The following is a 27234-nucleotide window of genomic DNA, read 5'->3' as shown; positions in this document are numbered from 1 at the left end:
GCTTCTTGGAAAAGTTGCAGCCTTGAGTAATATTCCATCGCTTTTTGAAAAGCGTGCAAGAGTATGATTTTATTAGTTCTTTGATAATCGCCATGGTCAGACCCACAAAGGGCTCCGGTCTTGTTGGTTGTCCGAATAGATAATATTAATACGATTGGTTATAATGCCCACTATGTTGAATTGTGACCTGATCTACTTTGTGGATCCATACAATAGCATTGTACGTTAGCATGGTCTTATGATAGCTGTGAAGATTCACATAGACTTTCACCCTGGGAAGAAGTTTACATTGTTCGTAAGAGATGCATTCTGCAATCTTTTTGTAATGTGAGAGTTCCAATTTAGTTTGCTATTGAGTGTCACACCTAGGTACTTTAGTTCCGATGCATAACTTAGGGAAGTGCCTGATGGTATGAGTGCCTTTATAATTTGAAGAGCCGCTTGCAGTCGATTTCTCAAGTTTAGTAGTTTGTAGAATGACCAAGTCATCTGCGTATGCTATTGTGTGGTGGTGGTCGTTATTTAGGCGGACGAGGCGGTGAGCACCTCTCCCTGCAGACAGCCCTGATTAACATTGCCCTGATCTTGACGTCCTGCACACTGATAAGTTTAATTCTGTTTTAAAGCATGTCTGTTGATCTCCATGGCGTATATGCATGTTGCTTAGGATAAAGCGGGTTAGTTAGACATCAACATTTCAGGCCTTATATATCTTTGACACAATTATTACATTGATTTCAAGCAAAAGCAGACTGCTCAATTTATTTTGTCCTCGTGTATTATATGATTAGCAAGTAGCCAATCCACATCCCAGGGTAAGTAAGATAGCTGTTTCCTATCCATCGTAATGCTGCAATCAGGAGAGTTTGTAGTAAATAGTAGCTGCATGCTTTCTTGGAGATTGGCAGTAAATGTACCATCCTGTGTAACTTGCGTAGCTTGGATGTCTTAATATGGAAGGTACTCGATTGCTATAAGTTACCTCTTTTGTATTAAAAGTTATAAATAATCCTAGGCTTTTCGCAATTATTAAGATGTAAATTAATTTTTAGATGCAACATACATTTTAAGAACGTTTGAATATCAAACAAACTAACTTACTATGCTTCATCACTGCACATATATCGTCGATCATATAATTACAAAGCTATAAACATCTTTAATGCTCTAAATATTGCCTTTACTAATTCATCACCATATGCATTTAAGGTAAAAAAGCGCAAAAACTGCTATCTTTACAATATAATAACTAAATCGATTCTTTATTTCGACAGGAGCCCTCAATTTTTTTATGCTGTAAAATTCTGTACCGGGTGTACAACTAAGAGAGGTCGCCGGCCATATCTCAGTAACTAGTCATCCCACAGCAAAGGGAAAAAATATTTCTTATAAAAGCGGCAAAGAGAAATCGTTAGAAATTATTTATAAGTTCGTACGATGACCGCTAGGGATACAACATTGAAATAGAAAAAATTGGTTTTATTGAAAATATTCAAAGTGAATCCTAGAGAAGAATGATGCCATTTTAAAGCATGATAAATTCTAAACATTTTTTATTTCAAACTTTTTTTTCTAATCTGTCAAATAATAGGTGGGGGAAGGGTTGAATATTTATATCTAAAATTATTGATAACTTTGGATTGGTCTAACGAATTTCAATGAGCTTACTTTTGTTTTCAAGAATAATTATCAGGCTTTTATGTGGTATAATTACTTAGCCGTTTTAGTTGTTTTGTTTAGCGCTAGAGGGCGGTTTGTGTTATTTTGGACTTTTTTAGCGATTTTCTGGCAAATATTAAATACAACGATATAATTTTTTTTACTTAAGCTAAAAGAGCATGAAAAAACATAAAAACTGGCGCAAACCGCAACTCGATATCTTATTTAATTCCGAAATTATTAATTAAACTGTTTTTGAACAATAAAAATAAAACTCAAATTTTTGTAATAAATAAATTGTTTTATATTTTTAATGGTGTCTTAGATGCTCAAACTGTTTTCCTTCATTTTTAATACACAGTCGAAGTCGTTGCGTCGTTGACAGAACCGCTGTCTGGATTTATGCTGTGGGTAAGGAATTTATTGCATTGCGTATTTGGTCCTGCATGTCGTTGTGTGTTTTGGGTGGGGTGCCAAAAACTAAATCTTTAATCCTTCCCCACAGATAAAAATCTAGAACAGTCAGATCTGGGGATCGAGCGGGCCAAGGAAAAATACTTCCTCTTCCTATCCACAAACGATATTGTCTAGTTAAGTATTGACGAACTTGAACGGCAAAATGTGCAGGGCAACCATCATGTTGGAAAATTATTTGCCCTCTTGTTTCCAAATCAACATCTTCCAGTAACCGGGAGATCATTTTGCAAATAAATTAAATACACATTTCCAGAAAGTGTTTGATTGAAAAAGAAAGGACCAATAATTTTTCCGCCAATAATTCCGCACCACACATTTACAGTCCATCTGCCTTGGTGTTGAGTCTCGCAAATCCAACAGGGATTTTGTTTTGCCCAATAATGCAATTTATGCAGGTTTACACCACCATCACTGCTAAATGATGCCTCGTCCGTCCATAATATCTTCGAGATAAATCAGGTATCTTCTCTAACCATGTTCAACAGCCAATAACAGAAATTGAGTCTGTTATCAAAGTCTTTTTCGAGAAGCGCCTGGTGCAGAACGACGTGATATGGATGAAGTTTAAGTAAAAAACAATGAATATAATATAATAGGATGCTTATTAGTGTTGTAATAAATAAAAATAGGTACCTGTGCTCTTTCAGAATATTTTCTACTGGATCGAGGGACACTCCCAATTCCCTACAAATATTTCGGATGCTTAGTTGAGGGTTTATTTCAATATATGCCTAAATATTTATAACGTTTGCCTCTATGCGCCCTCGCCTTCATCTTCGATGAATATTGCCGCGAATAATTTCAGTATTTCTTAGCCTGGTAGCTAAACCGGTAAAGACTCTATGATTATTGTGTCTTCTGTCAGGATATCTTTGGCCATATATATGGGCTGCAATGCGTGCATTTTGCATTAACTCAAAATACACTGCTAGCTACGTTTGGCATTTTTAAAAACTTGATGATTTCAAAATCTGTCTTCGACGTTACATTTGACATCGATCATAAACGTTTTATCATGGCCCCGAAATTATTTATCAAATTTATTTGTTTCCAAAGCTTACTATTGACTATGTGACGCAATAATGCCAGCGCGGCGACAGATTTCATTGTTCAAAAACATTTTAATTTATAATTTCGGAATAAAATAAGATATCGAGTTGCGGTCTGCGCCAGTTTTTATGTTTTTTTATGCTCTTTTAGCTTAAGTAAAAAAAAATATATATCGTTGTATTTAATATTTGCCAGAAAATCGCTGAGAAAGTACAAATTAAAACAAACCGCCCTCTAGCGCTCAACAAAACAACTAAAACGGCTAATTAATTATACCACATAAAAGCCTAATAATTATCCTTTAAAACAAAAGTAAGCTCGTTGAAATTCGTTAGACCAATCCAAAGTTATCAAGAATTTTAGATATAAATAGTCAACCCTTCCCCCACCTATTATTTGACAGATTAGAAAAAAAAGTTTGAAATAAAAAATGCTTAGAATTTATAATACTTTTAAATGGCAGCATTCTTTTCTAGGATTTACTTTGAATATTTTCAATAAAACCAATTTTTTCTATTTCAATGTTGTATTACGCTCCCTAGCGGTTATCGTACAAACTTGTAAATAATTTCCAGCAATTTCTCTTTGCCGCTTTTATTAAAAACATTTTTTTCCCTACGCTGTGCGATGAGTAGTTACTCAGATATGGCCGGCAACCTCTCTTAGTTGTACACCCGGTACTTATTATTTATTTAAATATTTCCTATTTGATTTCGTTATTAGTTATAGTATTTTCTTTATTAAAACCTGAGTTTCTAAAATATGTATCAAAGGCGCCTAATAAATGGACCTATATAATATAGAACTATTTTAATTCTTAATGCAAATTTTCCTGCAGGTGTTTTTCTTTAAAAGATAAGCACTTTAATAAAAAATACAAAAAGTTTTTTTAACATTTTTTATTTTTAGTCTTACAATATCTGTTCTTTTTAGGTTGCCAGGGAGTGCAGGTTGAAGAATTATGGAGTCTTGAAAGCCAGTGCTTTAAATATTTAGAGTAAGTATGGTATTTTAGTAATTTTAAGGAAAAATGGGCGCCATAAAAGGTGAATGTATTGATGGTATTTTTAATGATAATAAGTGTAATGAACTAAAAGAATAATATTCTGAAACAACATTTAATAAATATTATTTTCGTGTATCTTGGAGAGTCACTTTTAAAATAAAGAAATTATTATATTAAATGGCAAAAGATAGCAAAATATTTCACTGACTGTATGTCGACTGAAATCGTTTAGTACAACCACCATAATCGTAATAGTTTAGCACAGCAGTTTGTTGTATTTCAATGTTACTTTGCACTTATAATGCATAGGCAGAGCGAGCGGCCGGAATTGTGTTAAGCAAGTGGCCATTATTCTAATAGTACTGTCCTGTATCTATGGCGTTGAAATGACTTCTTCGTGTCTCATATGAGACGCATATTTAAATAAAAAGGATGATTCGTGATTCGTATTTAGATTTATAAAATAATGCCATTAAATTGAATATGCAAAATATGTATATATTAAGTGGTGATAAAGATAAAGAATACAATGATTTCCAAACATTTCACCCATCAAAGCGGAGACTAAATCCGAGACAGTACGCACATAAAAAATAGTTTATACCTTACTTATTAAGATATTTTTAGGTAAAGGGCACAATTTATCTACGAGGTTGCGAAGTATCAGTTGGCAACCGCAATCATACTATTCCAACCTTACTTGTATAATAAACCTCAAAACCCCCACTGCAAACATTGTTTTACCTTGTTGCATATAATAAAAATACTATTTTACTTCATATTTGAGCTAACACTAGATCATTTATGACTTTCATATAAATTATTACGTAGTCGTGAGACCATTCTTTTCAATTTTCATCTGCAAGCCGATGTGTTATCTGAATTGATTCACCTTAAATTCATGTGCGGATAATTTGAGTAGTGTAATTATCCACACCTATCTGAATGTTATAATATCAGTCGTGAATATCTCTAGTGAAATTGCAAATAACACCAATCTGTGTAAGAAAAGTATTATATAAAAAAATCTCCGTCAAAAGATAAGGTTTGAAGTCCTTAACTCAAAGCAAGTGTAAATCGATTCAGCGAGACCATTCATAAAAGGGCTCATCAGGAGGAACAAAATTTTACGTTATAATGACTTAACATATTGTTTCGCCAATTCATATTTTATCGCCATCATACTTTGGTATGTTAAATAGCTATCCTATAGTGTGATACATCGTTTTAAAGGGCATGACAATTTACCACCCAACAGTGTATGACAAGTAATGTAAGTCTATAGATTTATAAATTCTAAGGGTGTAAAAAGGTGTTTAAAAAATAAACAATTTAATCACTTCACAGAATTTATGTTATTAAGTGCACAAAATGTGCTCCGTTATTCGAGAGATAATAATAAAACCTGAAAGTTTTGAAATTTTTCACGAACATTGGCAAGTGTTTCTCCACTAATATCTCTACATGAGTAATTCGATTCTTTAACTCATTAATATTTTCACTTCAACCTTGCCTTTTAAATACCCCCAAAGGAAAAAATCTGTTGGTTTTAAATCTGGCAACTGTGCGGGCCATTAAATTGCACCACTCCTGCCAATCTACATCCCTGGAAACTGTTCATTAAGTCACTCTCGAACTGTCAAAGCGTAATGCGGAGGACCTCCGTCTTGTTGGAAATACAAATTGTTTTCATTTAGTATCTCAACACCATTTTCATCTACTTGGTTTTCTAAAGATTGGACGATTGAAGAATATATTGTAGTTTCAAAGAAGTCTAAATAAATTTGTCCAGTTTTTTTAAAAAAAAAATTTTTTAATAAATTTTTGACATTAATTTTTCTCGAAAAAGCTGTGGATTTTCATTATCCAGTATCCACAGTTATGCCGGTTAACCAGACCATTTAGAAAAAAATATGAATTGCCACTGAAGCACATGTTCTTTACTAAGAGTCGGTCTTCATTAATTCGCTGGCACATCAGTTCGCAAGATTCAATTTTCCTATCAAAATTATCTTTTTTTAATTGTTGAAGGATTTGAATTTTGTAGGGAAAAAACAACAAAACCAGTTAAAATATTAGTTAACTCTGTGACTTTGGGGATAGATAATGTTGGATCCATTGCGAATTATCCCAGTACCTCAATTTGACATGCTTCATTAACAACCCCTTTGTCAGCATATTTTTTATTGCAAGCAGATCCTGTTTCCTCAAACTACCTTACCAATTTTAGTATATATTTATGGCCCTCGTTCTTGTCTGGATGACACTTATTAAATGTCCTTGCGGTTCACGACCGCACCAATCTTCAGAGTCATAAAGAAAAATAGTTTCTATTCTTTCGGCTAACGTATACACCATTTTCAATACTGGAACTGAATTTTTACCTGAATTTTGAGAGCCAGATTGACAATTGTAACAATATTAATCATCTGGTTTTTAAATGTATTAAAAATTCTACTTACGGAAGTGTTATTTCTGCATCTATTAGGTACTGCAAAAAATTTTGGGAAGAATTTCAAAATAGCATTACTTATTTTCTTGCAAATACTAGGTGCATATTTTAAAAAAAATATTTGGACTCAATGAACTGTTTATTACCATACATTTTTATTGGTAAATCACTTCACAGTATCAATTTTTTTGTCGAAGTAAGATGGATATTTGTTTGCCATTTAAAATAATAGTCCTATGGTTGGAACCTTTGGTGTGCCATTCAAGTTACGAGACAGTTTTACCACGAACCAAAACTCTTAAAGAGTTTGTAATTTTATTTAAAATAACTATGAGGCAACCATTTGACCTACCAAAGTTTAAGTTGATAAAATGTCTTTTATTAACACACATTTTTGCTTACTATTCGCTTATACGTCAAACGATTTAGTTTTTTTTCTATTTTCTATATTTTCTATATTTATGACACCTAGGTTATCCGTTTGAAGTACAAAAGTTTAAGGTCGATAAAATATCCATTATTCCCAGATATTTTTGGTGACTATTCGCTGGTACGTCAACCGATTTAATTTTCTTTTATATAATAAACATTTTAATACTGCTTACAATTATGTATCACCCGATAAGGTTCCGATTTGACAGATCAAAGTGAGGTGAGGAGGTGATTGACAGAACCTTTGCTATCATGCCATAAGAAAGGAAAGACGCGACTAAAGATCTAGAAGTAATTAAATATAAGTTATTACATGTTATTTCTCGAAGAACATCACATTTTTGTATTGAATTTCGGGTTTTTTCGCAAAGAAAATAAATGTCATCGTTCCATTTTATGAGTTAGATCAATTATAATTCCAAAATATTTAGTTAAATTGGTTTCACGGATTAGTTTAATTATATTAGTAAAGGCTGGTATATTTTTACTATTTATTGAGAAAGCTATATAATTAGTTTTTTCCATTTAAAATATCATTTTATGGTTAAAAAACGAATCTTTGACCTGTCCAGCACCCACACAAAGGGTATTTTCTACTTCTTCCCATGTGTCACCTCATATTGAGGTCATATCATCTGCAAAACTATTTCGCCTGGTTCGAATATTCCCTGTGATATATATTATTTCTGATTCATGAGTGTTCCTTTTTTACTATTTCATTTCATCATTTAATTTTAGGTACAGTTGTCTTCTCTCATAGAGGCACTTTTTTATTTTTTTTTGCCAAACGTATTTTATCAAACTCCATAATACTCAAGCTATTTAACAGGATGTTATGGTACACAGTGTAGTTATAGTTAAGTACTTTTACAGCCACTGCTATTATATTTCGAGTCCAAGTTATTTTCAGGATCAGAATATGCATTTATATTTAAAGCAAATATAAATAATTTATTACATTAGATAAATTAATTACATGATTTTGCGAGTCTAAAATATTTTTTGCTACAACCGCGCATAAAGTGCTTACTTTACACACTTTCCAAGGTTTATAAAGTTAAACTTTTTACTCATTAGTGTGTAATAAGTTAATCTAAAGTAAATATGACATTTATTTGATATTTAATTTATAACCTAAACATTATTAGTGACTTAAAATTTAGCTTAATTTCATTGTGGAAAAATTACAAAAAAATGCACATGGTAGCAACCATATCAAATATCATAAAATTACGAGCTTATATACAGAACAGTGGCGGCTCGTGCTTTACAAATCTGGGGGTTGCAACTGTAGGGGGCCGTCGGTGATCGCGAATGAAAGACTAAAAAGATTATCGCTGGCGCTTTGGCGGAGGCGAAAACATTTTTCGGTGTCATACCCACTTTTAAACGGCCAAAATAAGCAAAAAAACTGGAACTTTTGATATAGTGCAATTATTAAATTAAAAAAACACAAACGAAAGAAAAAAAACTTTAATGACATAATACCCTAAAAATAAATAAAAAGCGTATGTCGTAATTATAAATTATTTAAAAAGAAAATCCATCCGACGTTCTTTAGACTCGGCAAATTTATCAATTACTCTTTGATTGAAATCAGGAATGCTTTCGATAAGATCCCTTTCTTTGGAAAGCATTGCCAAAGCAGAAAGTCTTTCTTGGCTCATGGTGTTTCGTAGAAATGTTTTTATCCTTTTGAGAGTAGAAAAACACCGTTCTGCTTCAGCTGAAGCCATTGGAATGGTAATTAAAATTTTTAAAATCTTAATAGTTTCACTAAATGTTTCACTAAGCTCACCATTCTGAGAAATATAGTCAAACAGCACAAGTAGTCCCGAGATTGATCTAAATTCCTGTGTTTCATAAATAACTTTTAATTCTGTTCGGAGCTTTTGTTCTATAAAAAATGGGTAACACTTTATTGTTTCTTTAAATTTTATTTCAGGAAAATTAATACTATATTGGTTATACTGCTCCGAAAAAAAAAGACTAGCGGCGACTAAGTGTCCGGTAAAACTGAATCGCTCCTTTCCTTGACAAATAATAATGTCACATACTTCTTTTGCTTTTCGACAAAATTCTGTAGAGTCATCCAGCCTACGTCGTTTGGACGTGGATGGCTCAATAGCGTCCGTGATATTATTTCTAATTTCCATTAATTTATTTTCAAAAGATAATATGTAGGTATTTGCAAGAGCAGCGTCAATTTGCCTCGATTGAAATTTACTAAATAAAATATCCACATGAGGCATTATTTTATAAAATAGATTGAGCCAAAAAACAAAATTTCTACTTTGAAGATACCCTGATGCCTGGTTTGTGGTGCTAATATTTCTGCTTTCATTTAAAATTTGTTTCATTGTCTCTAAAATGCCATCTTTGTATTCAAATACAGTACAAACGACTCTAGAATTAAAATTCCACCTGGTCGGGGCTGAGCGTGGTAAGCGTTTTTTCACAATCTGGTCCAGTACTAACGATCTCTGAGGACTATTGGAAAAAAATGAACAAATTCCTTGTAAATTGGCAAAGAAAATTCGAACGTTTTTGTTTGCAGAAGCAGCATGTTCATAAGATTTTTTAATTATTGCTTGCACCCCGTTAGACGACCCGCTCATAACTGATGCACCATCGTATGTTTGTGCAATGAGTTTGGTTTTGTTATCTTTAACATGTTTGTCAAGCTCTGCCAGAATAACCGAAGATAAAGTTTTGGCGTCATGATCACAAGGCACCAAAAAATCCCAAAAACGTTCAACTGGCTTACCGTTTACGATGTACCGAAAGACAATTGCCATTTGAAATATATTTGATACGTCACTAGTTTCATCGGCTATTATGGACAAAAAATCTGCTTGTTTTATTTCCTTACAAATTTCTTCTTGACATACATTAAACATTGTTTGCAAAATCTCATTTTGGATTGTCTTCGATGTACCTTTAAATACTGATGCTTTTTGTAAATGTTGTTTTAGAGCACCGTCTAATTCAGCACTAAAATCAACCAAGCCTCGGAAAACCCCAGGATTAGAAGATGACATAGACTCATCATGTCCTCTTAACGCGAGTTCGAAAGCTCCACAAAAACGTACACAATTAATAATAATGTTTAAAATATATCGATTTTGTTTTACCTGTTCGTTATGCAGGTCAATATTTCGACGATATGCACCACTTAATTGGGCCGCTACATTGACACTTCCAAAAAGTGAATATTGTACGACATTCTTCATATGTGTTGCCGATGATGAATGTTTTTTAATGCGGTCTCCTGAGTGATTAAGATCAGTAAAACCTACTTTTGTCCAAGAAACTTCGCCTCCAAACAATAAACAAGGAAAACAAAACAAAGCATTTTTTATTGGACACCCACAAAGCCACGTATGTTTATTGTACAAGTCAGGATTAAACGTTCTCATAAAAGTCCTTTTTTTGCTAGACACAGATTGTTCTATTTTTAAAGGCGGAGTAGGCCTGCCAAGTCTTTTTATCTCAGCCTTATCATTTAATGATCGGCTACAGAACGGCTCTGCAATTAAACTTTGCACCGAATTCATTTTTACCACTAAAGCTTTAAATTAAAATTTATTTATATAAATTATGTTTACAAAACAGTAAATCAATTCAACACATAAAAACACAACACCGTACCGCGCCATAAACTGAATCAATGATCGGATTTTATTAAATTTGTCGGTAAAATAAACAAGGTTTGCACTATTCTTGCAACCACACGCACCTTATGAGAAACATTATAGCCGCCTCCTCCGACGTAGGCAACTTACAATACGCCGTAATACAATGTATGTATAATCGAGTGGTTTGCAGTTTGTGTGCACACCGCCGACCGTCCGTCAGCGATCTCGATGCGACGCGATGTAGTATAGGAAATGATTGTTTTTTTAAGGGTGTTTTGGTAAAGTTTTAAATTAATACTTGATTGCAATTTACAAAAGATGCTATAATATAAATAAACATATGTTTCGTTTTTTTTAGTCTTTTTTTTTTTGGGGGTTGCACAAACCTGCAAACCTAATGAGCAGCCGCCACTGATACAGAATCTGTGTGAAAAAAAAGTTATATTTTTGTTAAAAGTTATACTATTATAATAATAATAATAGTAATAAATAATAATAATTGAGCTGCCATACACCATCGCACCGAGCAAGAAAAAATGCAAGCTTGGATGGAAAACCACTACATGTTCACGAGGTTCAATAAGAGTATATCGACATAGCCGCGTCGAACTACTGGTTGACTTCGGGACAGCTTTTCCCCAAAACTGAAGGGTTTCTTGGGGCTAGCCAAGATCAAGTAATACAAGAAATTATATAAAGTTTGTCGTAGGTGACCCGACGGTACAAAGTGGCAGATGCAAGTACGGATGTGAGACAAGAGAGTCTATTCAGCATGTCACAGGTGGATGTCAAACTTTTGAACAAGAGTCTGATAACATGGAAAGAACTTCATCAGAGCTTCATCCTTCTGATATCTGGGATAAGTGAATAATCCCTCCTTCCCCATGGGGCAGTGCGGTGGCCGTTTGGCATGAAATCAATAATAATAATAATATCATAGGTATTAGTATTACCATCAGAGGGGATGTTTGTTGAATGTTCTGATATGCATTTAATGTACGCATTGGCAAGATGTAATTAATGATTTAAAAGTACGAAGATTGTACGCCGACAGATTGCCTAATAGACACCTGGCTAATTTAAAGACTTTTCGACGTATCGATCAGCGACTACGAGCCATAATTTGAGTCAAGTTTAAAGTAGTAAAAACGAGTTGGCTTTTAAGTAGTTTTATTTATTATTAATATTCAGGATACAAACAGGTAAAATTCACTACAGTACCCACTAACAATGTTAACATATTATGTCTTAAGCAATAATTTTTTAATAATTATACAAATAAAGTTATAATTTAAAGTGCATAAGGATAATTTACTATTTTTGAAGGTGGTAGACAACGGTACAGTGAAAACATCTTGTCCGACTTGCATTGTCTTATTTATTTAATGTAACACGACGTTTCGGTTGGTAAGTATCTCCAACCGTTATCAAGTGTAAACTGACAGCAAACTACTATTCTATAGGCTTATATACTAGATGTGTGCAGCGATGTGGAAAGGAAAGTCATCCGTGAGAAGAGTTGGGGGGAGGACACGCCTCTCTCTAGATCCTACACTGTCCTGAGAGTAGAGGCTTCCAGATGTTGGGTATATCGACGCTTGGCTGGCTGAAGATCCCCTGATTATGTGAAATGAAAGCTGCCTCTATGAACTTCCTCTTCCGCCAGTGCTGTTCCTTATGCAGAATCTTGGCTTCTGACCAGTGGATATTGTGTCCATTATGCCACGCGTGCTCTGCTATTCCGGATTTGGAAACCTCTCCTCTTTGGGTCCAGCTGCGATGTTCCTTCGCTCTGATTTCTAGGGGGCGCTTCGTTTCACCTATGTATGAGTCACCGCACTCACATGGGATCCGGTAGACGCAATTTTTGGTATCCAACATGCCATCTGGTTTGGTCTTTGATACCACGCTTCTGATAGTGGTGCTAGATCTAAAGGCAGTTCTAATATTGTACTTGCTGGCAATGCGTCGGATTTGTTCCGATGTACCCCTAATGTAAGGTATGGGTAGAAGTCTGGTTGTCGTGGTGGCCTCGTCTCTGATTTGATTTGGACGCGTCCTTTGGATGGTCCTACTTATTAGCTTCTTTGGATATCCATTCTGTTGTAGGTCTTTGTAGATGGTATCCACTTCAGTCTTGAGATCCTCGTCGTTTCTACAGATGGTTCGAGCTCTATTGTAGAGGGATCTTATGATGCCTACTTTGGTGGTTGCAGGATGGTTGGACTCATAGTGAAGATACTGGCCCGTGTGTGTTGGTTTTCTATAAACTGAAGTTCGTAGATTTCCACCGACCTTTTTAACGAGGTCATGTAGGAAAGGTAGAGCTGAGTCCTTCTCTGTCTCCATCGTGAACTTGATTGTTGGTCTGAAGCTGTTGAGGTGAAGCAGAAACTCTTGAAGTGCTTTTTCCTCTTTGTCCCAGACGATGAAGGTGTCGTCCACATACCGAAGCCAGAGCTTGGGTTTGCAATAGGAGGCATCTATTGCATGTTCCTCGAACCATTCCATAAATATGTTTGCTACTACTGGGGAAAGAGATGAACCCATCGGAAGTCCTTCGTCTTGGGCGTAGAATCTATCCTTGACCTGAAAGTAAGAATTACGAAGACAGATCTCCAAAAGTTCCATCACCCCGTCCAGAGGCAGTGTGGTCCGAGTTGAGAAAGCTGCATCCTTGCTTAGTTTGTCTCGGATGATGTTAAGAGACTCTCCTATGGGTACATTGGTGTAGAGACTTTCGACATCAAAACTCACCAATCTGTCATTGGTCTCGACTTCGATCCCTCCAAGAAGGTCTACAAAGTGGGCAGAGTTTCGCACGAAAGACGCTGCATTTCCCTGGATCGGTCTAATGATCTCCAAAAGGAATTTCGAGAGTTCTGATGTCGGCGAATTTCTAGAGCTCGTGATGGGCCGCAGAGGCATTTGCTCCTTATGAATCTTGGGTAGTCCGTATAGGTGTGGAGGTTTGCTATAATGTGGTGTCAGCCTAAAGCGTACCGCATCCGACAATGTTGAGAGTACTTTTTAAGTGCTCTGTAAATTCGACCTTCTATGGTTGTCGTCGGATCTTTAGATAGTAGCCTGTATTCGCCTTTGTTCAAAACTTCCTCAACCTTGTTTTCGTAGGTTTCCAGGTCCATAATCACAGTTGCATTGCCCTTATCTGCAGGAAGAATTTTGATGTTCTTTTCACTTTTGAGATTCCTAAGAGCTGTTTCCTCTTCTTTGCTGATGTTCTGCGAAGGTTTCTGTTTTTTAAGTGAGTCCAGAGCAACCCTTACCTCGTGTCGAAATTCATCGGCCTCAGGACGTGGTAGGTGGATTGATTCTACTGAAGACACTATGTCTATAAAGGATGGTTTTGAGGATATGGCGAAGTTTAGTCCTCTGTTTAACACCTTTTGTTCAGCATCGGTAAGGGTTCTTTTTGACACATTAATGATGGTGGCGGGGAGGTTAGAGGTTGGTGCTGGTTGAGTCCTGTTGGTTCGTCTGGATTTAAGGTTTTGGAGTTTTGAAAGGTGGCCTGCTCTTAGCTTTTCTCTTAGTTTCTGGCAAGCGAAGTCTATTTTGTTAAAGATTGGTTGATAGTCTTCCTCCAATGTAACTTCTTTGATTTCTTCGAATTGCTGAATGCATTCGATTTCTATTTGTGCTTTCTTCCAACGGTGGTAGCTAAATTGAGATCGCAGCAGCTCCATACTAGCACGTTCAAGAATACGTTCTGATCTTCCACCTGGTATAGCGGTTTTGAGGCGTAGACCAGTAGGAATGACATTGGCGTCTCTCGCAGGAAGCTGATGTGTTCCTCCTCCTTGATCATCTTTATCTTGGTTTTCTCAAAGCCTCTAAATAGGTTGCTGGTTTCGGGTCCGTACCGGTTATCCAATCTGTTTTTGAAGGTGGTAGACAATGGTACAGTGAAAACATCTTGTCGGACTTGCATTGTCTTATTTATTTAATGTAACACGACGTTTCGGTTGGTAAGTATCTCCAACCGTTATCAAGTGTAAACTGACAGCAAAGTACTATTCTATAGGCTTATATACTAGATGTGTGCAGCGATGTGGAAAGGAAAGTCATCCGTGAGAAGAGTTGGGGGGGAGGACAAACAAAGGCGAATACAGGCTACTATCTAAGGATCCGACGACAACCATAGAAGGTCGAATTTACAGAGCACTTAAAAAGTACTCCTCAACATTGTCGGATGCGGTACGCTTTAGGCTGACACCACATTATAGCAAACCTCCACACCTATACGGACTACCCAAGATTCATAAGGAGCAAATGCCTCTGCGGCCCATCACGAGCTCTAGAAATTCGCCGACATCAGAACTCTCGAAATTCCTTTTGGAGATCATTAGACCGATCCAGGGAAATGCAGCGTCTTTCGTGCGAAACTCTGCCCACCCTGTAGACCTTCTTGGAGGGATCGAAGTCGAGACCAATGACAGATTGGTGAGTTTTGATGTCGAAAGTCTCTACACCAATGTACCCATAGGAGAGTCTCTTAACATCATCCGAGACAAACTAAGCAAGGATGCAGCTTTCTCAACTCGGACCACACTGCCTCTGGACGGGGTGATGGAACTTTTGGAGATCTGTCTTCGTAATTCTTACTTTCAGGTCAAGGATAGATTCTACGCCCAAGACGAAGGACTTCCGATGGGTTCATCTCTTTCCCCAGTAGTAGCAAACATATTTATGGAATGGTTCGAGGAACATGCAATAGATGCCTCCCATTGCAAACCCAAGCTCTGGCTTCGGTATGTGGACGACACCTTCATCGTCTGGGACAAAGAGGAAAAAGCACTTCAAGAGTTTCTGCTTCACCTCAACAGCTTCAGACCAACAATCAAGTTCACGATGGAGACAGAGAAGGACTCAGCTCTACCTTTCCTACATGTCCTCGTTAAAAAGGTCGGTGGAAATCTACGAACTTCAGTTTATAGAAAACCAACACACACGGGCCAGTATCTTCACTATGAGTCCAACCATCCTGCAACCACCAAAGTAGGCATCATAAGATCCCTCTACAATAGAGCTCGAACCATCTGTAGAAACGACGAGGATCTCAAGACTGAAGTGGATACCATCTACAAAGACCTACAACAGAATGGATATCCAAAGAAGCTAATAAGTAGGACCATCCAAAGGACGCGTCCAAATCAAATCAGAGACGAGGCCACCACGACAACCAGACTTCTACCCATACCTTACATTAGGGGTACATCGGAACAAATCCGACGCATTGCCAGCAAGTACAATATTAGAACTGCCTTTAGATCTAGCACCACTATCAGAAGCGTGGTATCAAAGACCAAACCAGATGGCATGTTGGATACCAAAAATTGCGTCTACCGGATCCCATGTGAGTGCGGTGACTCATACATAGGTGAAACGAAGCGCCCCCTAGAAATCAGAGCGAAGGAACATCGCAGCTGGACCCAAAGAGGAGAGGTTTCCAAATCCGGAATAGCAGAGCACGCGTGGCATAATGGACACAATATCCACTGGTCAGTAGTTGTCAGTTTACACTTGATAACGGTTGGAGATACTTACCAACCGAAACGTCGTGTTACAATAAATAAATAAGACAATACAAGTCCGACAAGATGTTTTCGATAATTTACTATAAAAGAAAAGTCAAGAAAAAAAACAAATGTAACTTAGTAATATATTACAAAGCCACTTACAAACTATATGCGAATGAGAAAAATAAAATGAGTGTACAAAAAATGTCTTTTCAATATAACCTTTAGCTGCTTTTGAGTAATAAAAAACAAACGTATGTTTATATTTTCATAGCAAAAATTTGAAAATCTCATCATTCTGCATAAAGGAGATGTCTGACAGCTATTGGTGTTTCTAAAAGGTATATGGAGAAAGTTGATGTGCCTTTTTGGCCTGGTGGAATATTGATTGTTAGACATTGGACTAAATTAGGACACTCAATTTTATTAGTTAATAGTTTTTAAAGAAAAATATCTGAAACCTGTCTTCTATTTTCTAGAGTAAGTACATCGAAATGACTACGTAGCAGATTTAGGTCATTGGAAACAATGTGAAAATTGTTTTTATAAGATAGGAATTTTAAAAATTTATTTTGCACACTTTCTAATCTATTTTTATACACCGAATAAAAAGGACTCCAAACAACACAAAACAAAATTAAGTTTACTATAAACAAATGCGTAATATAATGAAATACATGATTTAGAAGATTTTAGTATTTTTGCTTGTCTATTAACAAATCCTAGCATTTGATATGAGCTTATAACCAAATTGTTTATAAAATTATTTGTTTATTTATTTTTTTATTTATTCTTATTTGTTTTTTATCTTCGTCAAATGTAATACTCAGATCCTTAACTTCTTGAACTCTTTTAAGAGCAACACCGTCAATTCTATAATCGTATTTAATCTTTAATTTGTTTTTAGTAAATGAAATGAAATGACATTTATCTGTATTTAAATATAATAAAAATTAACAATTAATTGATAAATTGAACAATTAATAAAAGTTAATATAGTCTGTAGTATCTCCAGTATCAGGTTTTAGATTAACCATTATTTGGTGATATTAGCCATACTTTTTTTATTTCTGTAGTATACCAGATTTGATTAGAATTGAGATTTTTTTATAGTCTAAAATTTTTAAGCTCAATTAATGCAATCTTGTATTTATTTCTTTCTAAAAAAGTATATTTGAGTTAATAAAAAAACTATTTTACTGTTTACTAAAAGTGTCAAGCCAAAAAATTTTGGCCTGTAATAACCCATAACAAAGAAAATATACACACATAACTAAAATGACATTTTGTATTTTAGACCAATTCATGGCCTAATTTTTTTATTCAAATGGACGAAAGATACCTGCCAGCCCAGTGGTTCCATTGTTCAAGACAGCCGCCTGGACAAAATATTCTTTGCTAAGCAAGTAATTGAAAATGCATGTGCAACCCAAGCCATTCTTAGTGTTTTACTAAACTGCCGTCATCCAGACGTAAAATTAGGGCCCACTTTATCAGAACTAAAGGACTTTTGTCAAGGGTTCGATGCGAACATGAAAGGACTGACAATCAGCAATTCTCAAGTAATCAGTTCAGTGCACAATTCTTTTGCCAGGCAACAAGTTTTTGAGTTTGACCCTCAGTACAATAAAAAGGAAGAAGACGCCTTTCATTTTATTAGTTATGTGCCCATTGATGGTCGACTGTATGAGTTAGATGGCTTAAAGGAAGGACCAATCGATTTAGGTGTTATTCCTGCAGATACTGATTGGATGACAGTTGTCAAACCGATTATTGGAAAGCGAATGCAAAGGTAAGAATTTGGTAATTAATTAATAATTTGATTTGAATATTAGATATAGTCAAAATCGCTCTTATCGTGCGGGTGTATCGGATTATCAACGACAAACTTTTGTAGTTACGTTTCATTTCAATTTGCGCAACAACGTTTTTTAACTGCAACGCGTCAGATAAACGAAACAGATATATGCAGCGTTAATGTATCAAAAGAAGATAAAATGATAAATGTCAGTGGTTCTAAAACAATTACTTTCATAACAAACATGCCTGTCTCGTTTCGATTGACGGATGACATTATTTGTCACAAGATAATTAAATTTCAAATTATGGAAAAGAAAAAGCCTTTTTGTGGATTTCTAAATCCTCAAGCCAAAAAAATGGTACTTAATGTTATTAATTCCTTCGAGAATGAAAAAGAAAATAAGGGATTGCTTAGAATGTACAAGAAGTAGCTAAAGCGCTTGGAATTAGTTTAAGAATGGTGCAAAAGGTTGTATATGAAAACAAGAACAATCTTATTCTCACGAAGGAAAAAAAGTGTAAAAGGAAGAAGCCGAAGACTGAAGATTTAAGTGAATGTGTAAAAATGGAAGTAAGGGATGGGATTTATGAACTATATAGGCTAAAACAAATATAACGCTGTCATTTCTGAGGGATGTTTTAAAGCAACGCGGCACTTTGGAAATTGGACTTTCTGCTTTATCAAAATTAATTAAAAGCATAGGTTTTCGCTATAAAAAAGACTGCAATAGAAGATATTTGTGTGAACTACCAAATATTGTGAGCCAACGAATAGGATTTTTAAGACAATATACACAAAATGAAAAATCAAAGTTAAGGAAAGTGGTATTCTTAGATGAAACTTGGATATTTTCAAACGGAAGTGGAATAAAATCTTGGCAAGATGAATCTGTGAAAAGCGTGAAAAGAAAAAAAGGATGTGGTCAGGGAAAACGATTTATTATTTTACATGCCGGGTCTTCAACGAGATTCGTTCCAGGTGCAAGTTTAATTTTTTCTTCTAAGTCTAAAAGTATGGATTATCATGACAATATGAATTGCGAAATGTTTGAAAAATGGTTAAAGGAACAGTTAATACCGAACTTGCAAGAACCTTCCTTAATAGTATTAGACAATGCGTCGTATCATTCAAGAATTTTGAATAAAGAACCAAATGGAATCTGTTTTTTGAAGGTGGTAGACAATGGTACAGTGAAAACATCTTATCGGACTTGCATTGTCTTATTTATTTAATGTAACACGACGTTTCGGTTGGTAAGTATCTCCAACCGTTATCAAGTGTAAACTGGTTTTTTAACCAAGTTTGGTTTTTTAACCAAATGGAAGTTGGAGAAAAAGCGAAATTTATGAATTGTTAGTAAAAGAAAATCAGAATCCCTTGCCATATACGCTAAAATCCTAACTTCTTTCAATTGCAAAATTGCTGAAAAGACCAAAAATATATGCTGTTGACGAAATCGTACGTGAATATGGCCATGAAGTTTTAAGATTGCCACCATACCATTGTCAGTTTAATGCCATTGAGCTTATATGGGCAGGGTCAAAATCTTATTATGAGAAGCATGTGGGTGCTGGGCTTAGATCTGACCAGGTTGAAGCTGTTTGGAATGAGGCATTGAATCACATCACAAAGGAGTATTGGCGGAAATCAGTGGATCACACCGAAAACATTATTAGAACCTGGTGGAAGAGAGAAAAAGTACTCGATATCCAAGTTGAACCATTGATCATTGCTCCATTTGAAGAAGATTCGGAAAAAGACGAAGAGTTTTCCGACTCTGTTAGTGATAATGATAGTTATAATTAGTTTCTTTTTTAGTCAAATTTGTTACTTCATTTTTACACATTCACTTAAATCTTCTGCTTCTTCCTTTTACACTTTGTTTCCTGCTTGGAAATAAGATTGTTGTTGTTTTCATATACAACCTTTTGCACCATTCTTAAACTAATTCCAAGCGCTTTAGCTACTTCTTGTACATTCTAAGCAATCCCTTATTTTCTTTTTCGTTATTAAAATAATTAGTTTTCTTTTTGCATTTCGTTTATTATTTAGGTATGATTAAAAAGTACAAAAATTTTTTTTTTTAAACAAAGCTAAGTAAATAAATTGGTGAATGCGCTTGGAGATAGATATGCCCGGCGCATTCTTAATTTTTTTAATAGTTAGTTTCAATCTTTTTTTGCCTTGTAATGTGTAAATAAATAAATATTCATAAGAAAACGACATTTTAAAGAACTGTCGTAGCTCCCCTCGTATTTATCTTTTTAAAAAAAGCTAAGTAAATAAATTGGTGAATGCCCTGGGAGATAGAAATGCCCGCCGCATTCACCAGTTTTTTTTTAGTTATTTTTTATCTTTTTTTGGCTTTTAACTGATATAAAAGAAAAGATAACACAACTTTTTTAATTTTCTGTGCATCAACATATAGATTGGGTCGAATGACAAATAATAAATCATAAAATTAAAATGTAATTTTAAAAGTGAGATTGTAACATGAACTTGCCTTTAAACAAAGAAAGTAGTTTTCTGGTCTGACTGCACTGCATCACACACAATACAAATTAATTGTTTGTCATTATACCAAAATGTATAGTTTCCCAATAATTATTACAAAAAAACACAATCACACATAAACAAAGAAGAAGACAAGATCAAATAATCGTTAAAAATTAGACGCTGTCCCCTGAAATCGACAAATTAGTATGTTATGCACATACATAGGGTCATGCTAAATCGTATACTAATTTCTCAAAAATTTAGGTAACAACCATTTTTAAATGAAATATGTATAATTTTAATGAAAGGCTAGGGAGGCATTTTTGCTCTCATAAAAAAATATAAAATGCTTAGATTTAGATATTATTGCGTAAAGAAAAATTGTTATTGAGAATTCCGTCTATTTCGGACAATTTTTCAAAAAAGAAAAGTACATATTAAGTCTGGCAACTTAGCAGAATATCGGGGATTCTAGGCATATACCGATGAGGCGTATACCCAACGGGCTTTATACTTATGGGCTTTTTCACGTCACGAAAGGAAATAACCAACGTATGTTTTACATGTCGAATCTCGGATACGTAGTATTCCGCAGACATTTTTACGGCGTTAAAGGTATCACGTCAGTTAATAATTATGATCTAAGGTGTATACGCGGCTTTAATATGTCACATGACGGCGTTCAATGTATTGTCAAACTCTCAAGAAAATAACATTTTGGCAACCACTGATTTTTAGATTTGATTCATATTGCGTGGTGACCTTTGAACCCGCACGATAAGAGCGAAGGCGACTATAATAACTTTGTACACGGTGACAGTCCTGGACAAGTTCAGAATTAAAAAGTTAAAAAGAGCGTTCGCGGTGTTAGTGGTGCTAGTTCGAAATCCTGCCGTTCGCGAATGTTTTGCTACTCGTTCAGGATTAATCTGTAACTAGATCAATCAAACCTTGGACTCCCATTAGAATTTTGAGTTTTGGACTTGCGCAGTCGATTTTTAATGACATATTTGATGTATGTCGACTGTTATTGTACTATTTTTGTGTTTATTTTCCGGTAAGTGGTGCTTATTTTATTTTATTTTTCAATTTACAACCAATACCCAACTGTTACAAATAATAATTGCTTGTTTTACTGTTTTCTATTAGTTTTATGGGTAGTTTAATGCTTAAATAGCAATTCCTGTTTTAATTAAATCGATTTTTTTTAGATTAGTTGTCAATGATAAAATTACCATGTCTGATCATTTAAGTTCCAGTGATGAGGACTCGGAGAACCTCTTAGTAGTTACCGAAGTTCCCAAAAATTTTGGATATTTTGAAAACATTATCCCGTAATTTGCATTTTCAAATGAGCTCAGCACTCGCTAATGAACGAACTGCAGATCGATTTGCTGCATCCCAATATTATAAAAAAACAGGAAGGAGACTTATAAAAAATAACTCCATTAAAATTTATTACAATATTTCTTTGGTTTATTGGAAATGAGGCAGTTTAGCAGAGTCTTTTAGAAATGTTGGGGATCGATTTAATCTAAGTTAAAAGCTCGTTTTTTAAGGTTGTAAAAAGGGTGTCATATTTTCTAAGTAACTTGTCTCCGCAAATTATTAAGTGGCCTGGTAACGAGGAAAAAGTGGAAATCGAACAACACTTTTCAAATCACAATTTGATGACTAAACAATAAAAACTGACTGAATTGTCACGAAGCGCGTCCTTTTTAAAGCCCGATTGAACAGTTTCGAAATATTTAGAATTATCTTCATTGTTTTTGCCCAAAGAGACCAATAATTTTAGGAGAATAGTGACAGTCAAAGCAAGCAAGCAAGTATACAAATTTTAGAAAATTAAAACTACATTGACCCTCAAACAAGATGACCTACTTAAAAACTAGACACTTTAGATAAAAATAATAAACCAAACGTAAGTTGAACCCTAAATAAACCCTACGAATCAACTTTAACTACTGAATACTAATAAAATAGTACAAAAACTAGGAGAATAATTAACGTATTTACATTTTCATAATAGTATTTATATTTGACTGTTGTTATATATTGACTTGTTTATTATTACCTTAGCCTTGTTTATAAAAGCATATTATGCCATTTAGATAATACAACTTCTTACAATATGCTAATGCGATGTGCTATGCAATATGCTAATATTAAGTTATTAGTTATTCAAACTACCAAAATAATTAAATTTGTCAACAATAAACCAACTATTGTGGACAAAAAAGAAAATCAAAAAAACTCGCAGTAACATCTAATATACTTTTTTCCTCAGACATAATTTATCTTAATGCACAGAGTATTTAAAAAAAATATAGATCAAATACAACAGAGCATTGCGTCTTTTAATCCAAAAGTTATCTTGCTAAGTGAAACGCGGACAACAACAGACATTGGCGATAGCGAATTGTATATTGAAAAGTATACATGTGTTAGGTGTGACTCAAACAGCAGACATACAGGTGGTGTTTTGATTTACATTAATGATAACTATTAAAAAAATTGAGCTGAAGGATAACTTTTGGTGTAAATTTATTAAGGTGAATTTAGGATCTCTTGTCTGGGTTATTGGCTGCATATATCATTCTCCATCAAGCTCAGATTCACAGTTCATTGAGGGATTTTAAGATATATGTGATTCTGTACTTTCTAAAAATAATAAATGTGTTTTAGTGGGTGATTTCAATGTTAATTTTCTTAATAACAGCTTTTATAGTATTAAGTTGAAAAATTTGTTTACATCCTATGGAGTGAGTCAATTAATCACTGTACCAACTAGAATAACGGATGTTAGTGCTACCTTGGTTGATTATGTGCTCACAAATCAAAATAACTTATTGGTGGAGGTGCATGATACTCCAAAAATTACTGACCATTCTGTTATTAGTGTTAACCTCTGCAATAAATTATATGTACAGGGTGGCCAAATAAGAATGCGAGGTACTGTATCTGGGAAACTATTCATCGTAGAAGCTTGCGATAAAAAAATTTATTACTAAAATGGCCAAGAGAATGACCTGGAAAATATTTTCAAGTTTCTAAAATGGCCGCTAGGGGGCGCAACTGCAATCTTGAATCTAGAAAACTGATGTTTCTGTAAATTTTGCTGAATAAACCTAACAAAAAAATAGCTGATTATTAAAGTAGAGACTAATCCGAACCTTTTTTAATTGAATAGTTTTGCTGTATCTCTAAAAATAAAGTGGTGGGGGGTGTTCAAAAGTTGGCTTAAAACACACCCTGTATACTAAAAAAGCCTTAGCCGATTTTATCAAACTTGGGCTAGTTGAAAAGAGCTATTATTAAGCTACGAATATTATAATATTTCATGTTTTTTTAGTTTTACATCTCGCCGCTAGAGGGCTTTTTTCGGCTTTCTGACACAAATGACTAATTTTCTCAAAAAACTTAAATGCAATGGTATAAATTTTTTTATACAAAAAAATAGCTTAATGACGCCTAAATATGCTTGCGAAAACCGCATCTTAATACCTTCATCCTAACCTAAAATTTAGGCCAAAGAAAATTTTATATGGAAATCCCTTAATATTTATAAAAACTACAAAATAATTTATTTCGAATTTCTTTTATAATGTAAGTTGTGGCCCTATAAAGGACCGATTTTAAAAAGAAAGGGTTTTAATGGCCCCGTAAATGCTCGAAATGCTGACCATCACGCTCTATGCATTGCTGAAGCCTCTCATGGGTAGATAGAACTGCAGCTTCAATTTCGGCTCTCGGTATGGTATGTATTGCATTACGAATGCGGTTTTTCATATCTTCTCTAGTCGTAGGCTGAGTCTGAAATACAATGTCCTTTAACCGCCCCCATAAATAGAAATCAAGACAGGTTAAGTCTGGGGATCGCGGAGGCCACGAAAACAGGCTTCCAATCCACCGCTGTGGAAAAATGTTATTAATATGCTCTCGCACATTCCTAGCAAAATGTGCTGGACAACCATCCAACTGCAAAAACAAATTTTGCCGGACTTCCAGTGGCACATCTTCCAGCAACAACGGTAATTGATTTACCAAAAAGTCGAAAAAAACATTGCCATTTAGAGATTGCTCAAAAAAATATGGTCCAATAATGTTGCCTCCAAATATACCACACCACACATTTAAACTCCAGCGCCCTTGGTGCTGAACTTCACGCAACCAATGCGGATTTTCTGCAGACCAATAATGCATGTTATGCAGGTTGACTCTACCGTCACTATTAAATGTGGCTTCATCGGTCCAAAGAATTTTAAATAAAAAATCTCTGTCCTCGCGTATCATGCCTAATATCCAATGGCAATAGTCCAACCTACGGTCAAAGTCTGCTTCTTCCAATGTCTGATGTAAATTAACATGATATGGGTGCATTCTATAAATATATTAAAAAAAAAGCTGAACTTAAATAAATCCATATATGGCGATGGCTATTAGAATTTACCTATTGTCCTTCAAAATATTTTGAATCTTTGTTCTTGATATGCCTAATTCAAGGGATAATGCTCTTGTGCTAACATGAGGATTTCCTTCAATATATCCCAGTACGCTGTTAATATTGTCCACATTTCTTCTAATTCTTGGCCGTTGAAACCTAGGCCGAAAACTACCATTGGCTCGTAAGTTCGCCACTAATCGGGGAAAAAATCTAACATCGCAAGGACTTCGATTTGGATATCGAGCAGCATAAACTCTTTTTGCTACTGCAGCATTTTGAAGACATTCAAAATAAACCGCAAGCATATCAACAGCTTCATCGTTCGTAAAACGCATTTTGCAAAAACAAAAAATGCTCAAGTAACGTAAAACTTTTGACAACTTACTATTGACAATTTGAGGAATGTTTATAATTTGAGTAGACATTTGTTTTGTTGCATTCCATGGCCTGCTTTCTAGTAATTATTTTTTTTATCCATATACATTATATCCATAGTGAATATATAACATAAAATAGGTCTGATTTTTGATATAAGCATTATTAATACTTACCTTTTAGTGATATTAGGTAATATTTTCAAAAATGGTAAATTTTGTTTTCAAAAGTAGTGAATTTTAAAAAATTCCAAAATAATTAGTATAAAAAAATTAAAATTTAAGGGTATAAAATATTCTTTGGCCTATATTTTAGGTTAGGAACAAGATATCGAGTTGTGGTTTTCGCAAGATTATTTAGACATCATTTAGCTATTTTTCTATGAAAAAAAATTATATCAACGCATTTAAGTTTTTTGAGAAAATTAGTCATTTGTGTCAGAAACCGAAAAAAGCCCTCTAGCGGCGAGATGTAAAACTAAAAAAAACATGAAATATAATAATATTCGTAGCTTAATAATAGCTCTTTTCAACTAGCTCAAGTTTGATAAAATCGGCTAAGGCGTTTTTAGTATACAGGGTGTGTTTTGAGCCAACTTTTGAACACCCCCCACCACTTTATTTTTAGAGATACAGCAAAACTATTCAAATAAAAAGGGTTCAGATTAGTCTCTACTTTAATAATCAGCTATTTTTTTGTTAGGTTAATTCAGCAAAATTTACAGAAACATCAGTTTTCTAGATTCAAGATTGCAGTTGCGCCCCCTAGCGGCCATTTTAGAAACTTGAAAATATTTTCCAGGTCATTCTCTTGGCCATTTTAGTAATAAATTTTTTTATCGCAAGCTTCTACGATGAATAGTTTCCCAGATACAGTACCTCGCATTCTTATTTGGCCACCCTGTACATGAACAGGTCAAAAAGTATAAAAATATAAGTGAGAAAAATCTTAGCATTATAGGGTTAAAATTGTTTGAATGTAATTGGAATTTGAACTCTGTCAAAGTTATTTTTAACGAATTATTGGAAAATTGTTATAAGGTGATTAATGACATTGCTCCTATCAAGAATTGCAAATACAAATCTAATTTGCCTTGGTTTGATAATGAGGTTTTTGATAAAATTAAAATTCGTGACAAGGCATATAAAATTTTTATAAATTCAAATGATATTGAAAGACCAAATAAATGACAGGAGTTCAAAGCTCATAGGAATAAAGTTGTTAATCTTTTGAGATTGAAGAAAGAACATTACTATTTTGAAAAGATAGACATGTTTAAGGGTAATCCCAAAGAAATGTGGAGGACATTGAAGAGTGTAATTAATGGAGGGGTTTCTAAAGTTCCAAATTCAATTTTCTTTAATGGTGAGGGTGAACAGAGAGTCTTTACAGATAGCTCGGAAATTGCAAAAATGTTTAATTTTTATTTTGTTGCTAGTATTGAACAAATTAATGAAAGTATACCAAGCCAACAGAAATGGAATAATATTGATGCCAATTTAAATTTCGAAATGTCTAAATTTAGGTTATTGACTTTATCTGATGCTCAAAAAATAATTAATAAACTTGACAATAAATGTTCAATACATAAAATACTAAATGCAAAAATTTTAAAATCTTTATTTGAAACTATTGGTTATGTAATATTGAATTTATTGAATACATCTCTTAGCTCTGCTGAAATCCCTGAAAAACTAAAATCTAGCACAATTATTCCAATTCCAAAGGTCAATAATACAATAAATGCCAGTGAATTTAGATCAATAAATACTTTACCTGCTATTGAAAAAGTTATAGAAATGGCAGTATATGATCAAATCTTGGAACATATTACAAGTAATGAAATTTTGATGACTAATCAATC

The 27234-nt window shown here is 34.4% G+C and overlaps 1 protein-coding gene across 2 annotated transcripts in view; it reads left to right on the top strand.

Annotated features, from left to right (window-relative positions):
- Nucleotides 1-27234, top strand: part of LOC126740234 (ubiquitin carboxyl-terminal hydrolase isozyme L5) — a 53430-nt gene that overhangs the window by 7031 nt on the left and 19165 nt on the right. For both annotated transcript variants that reach the window (XM_050446168.1, XM_050446167.1), the window contains 2 exons: nt 4120-4183; nt 17552-18046. In XM_050446168.1, coding sequence (XP_050302125.1) covers nt 4120-4183; nt 17552-18046 — 559 coding nt within the window. The remainder of the gene's footprint in view (nt 1-4119; nt 4184-17551; nt 18047-27234) is intronic.

The sequence above is a fragment of the Anthonomus grandis genome, chromosome 9 (assembly GCF_022605725.1).
Source record: "Anthonomus grandis grandis chromosome 9, icAntGran1.3, whole genome shotgun sequence".
NCBI lineage: Eukaryota > Metazoa > Arthropoda > Insecta > Coleoptera > Curculionidae > Anthonomus > Anthonomus grandis.
This window is presented reverse-complemented; position numbering and strand designations above follow the sequence as displayed.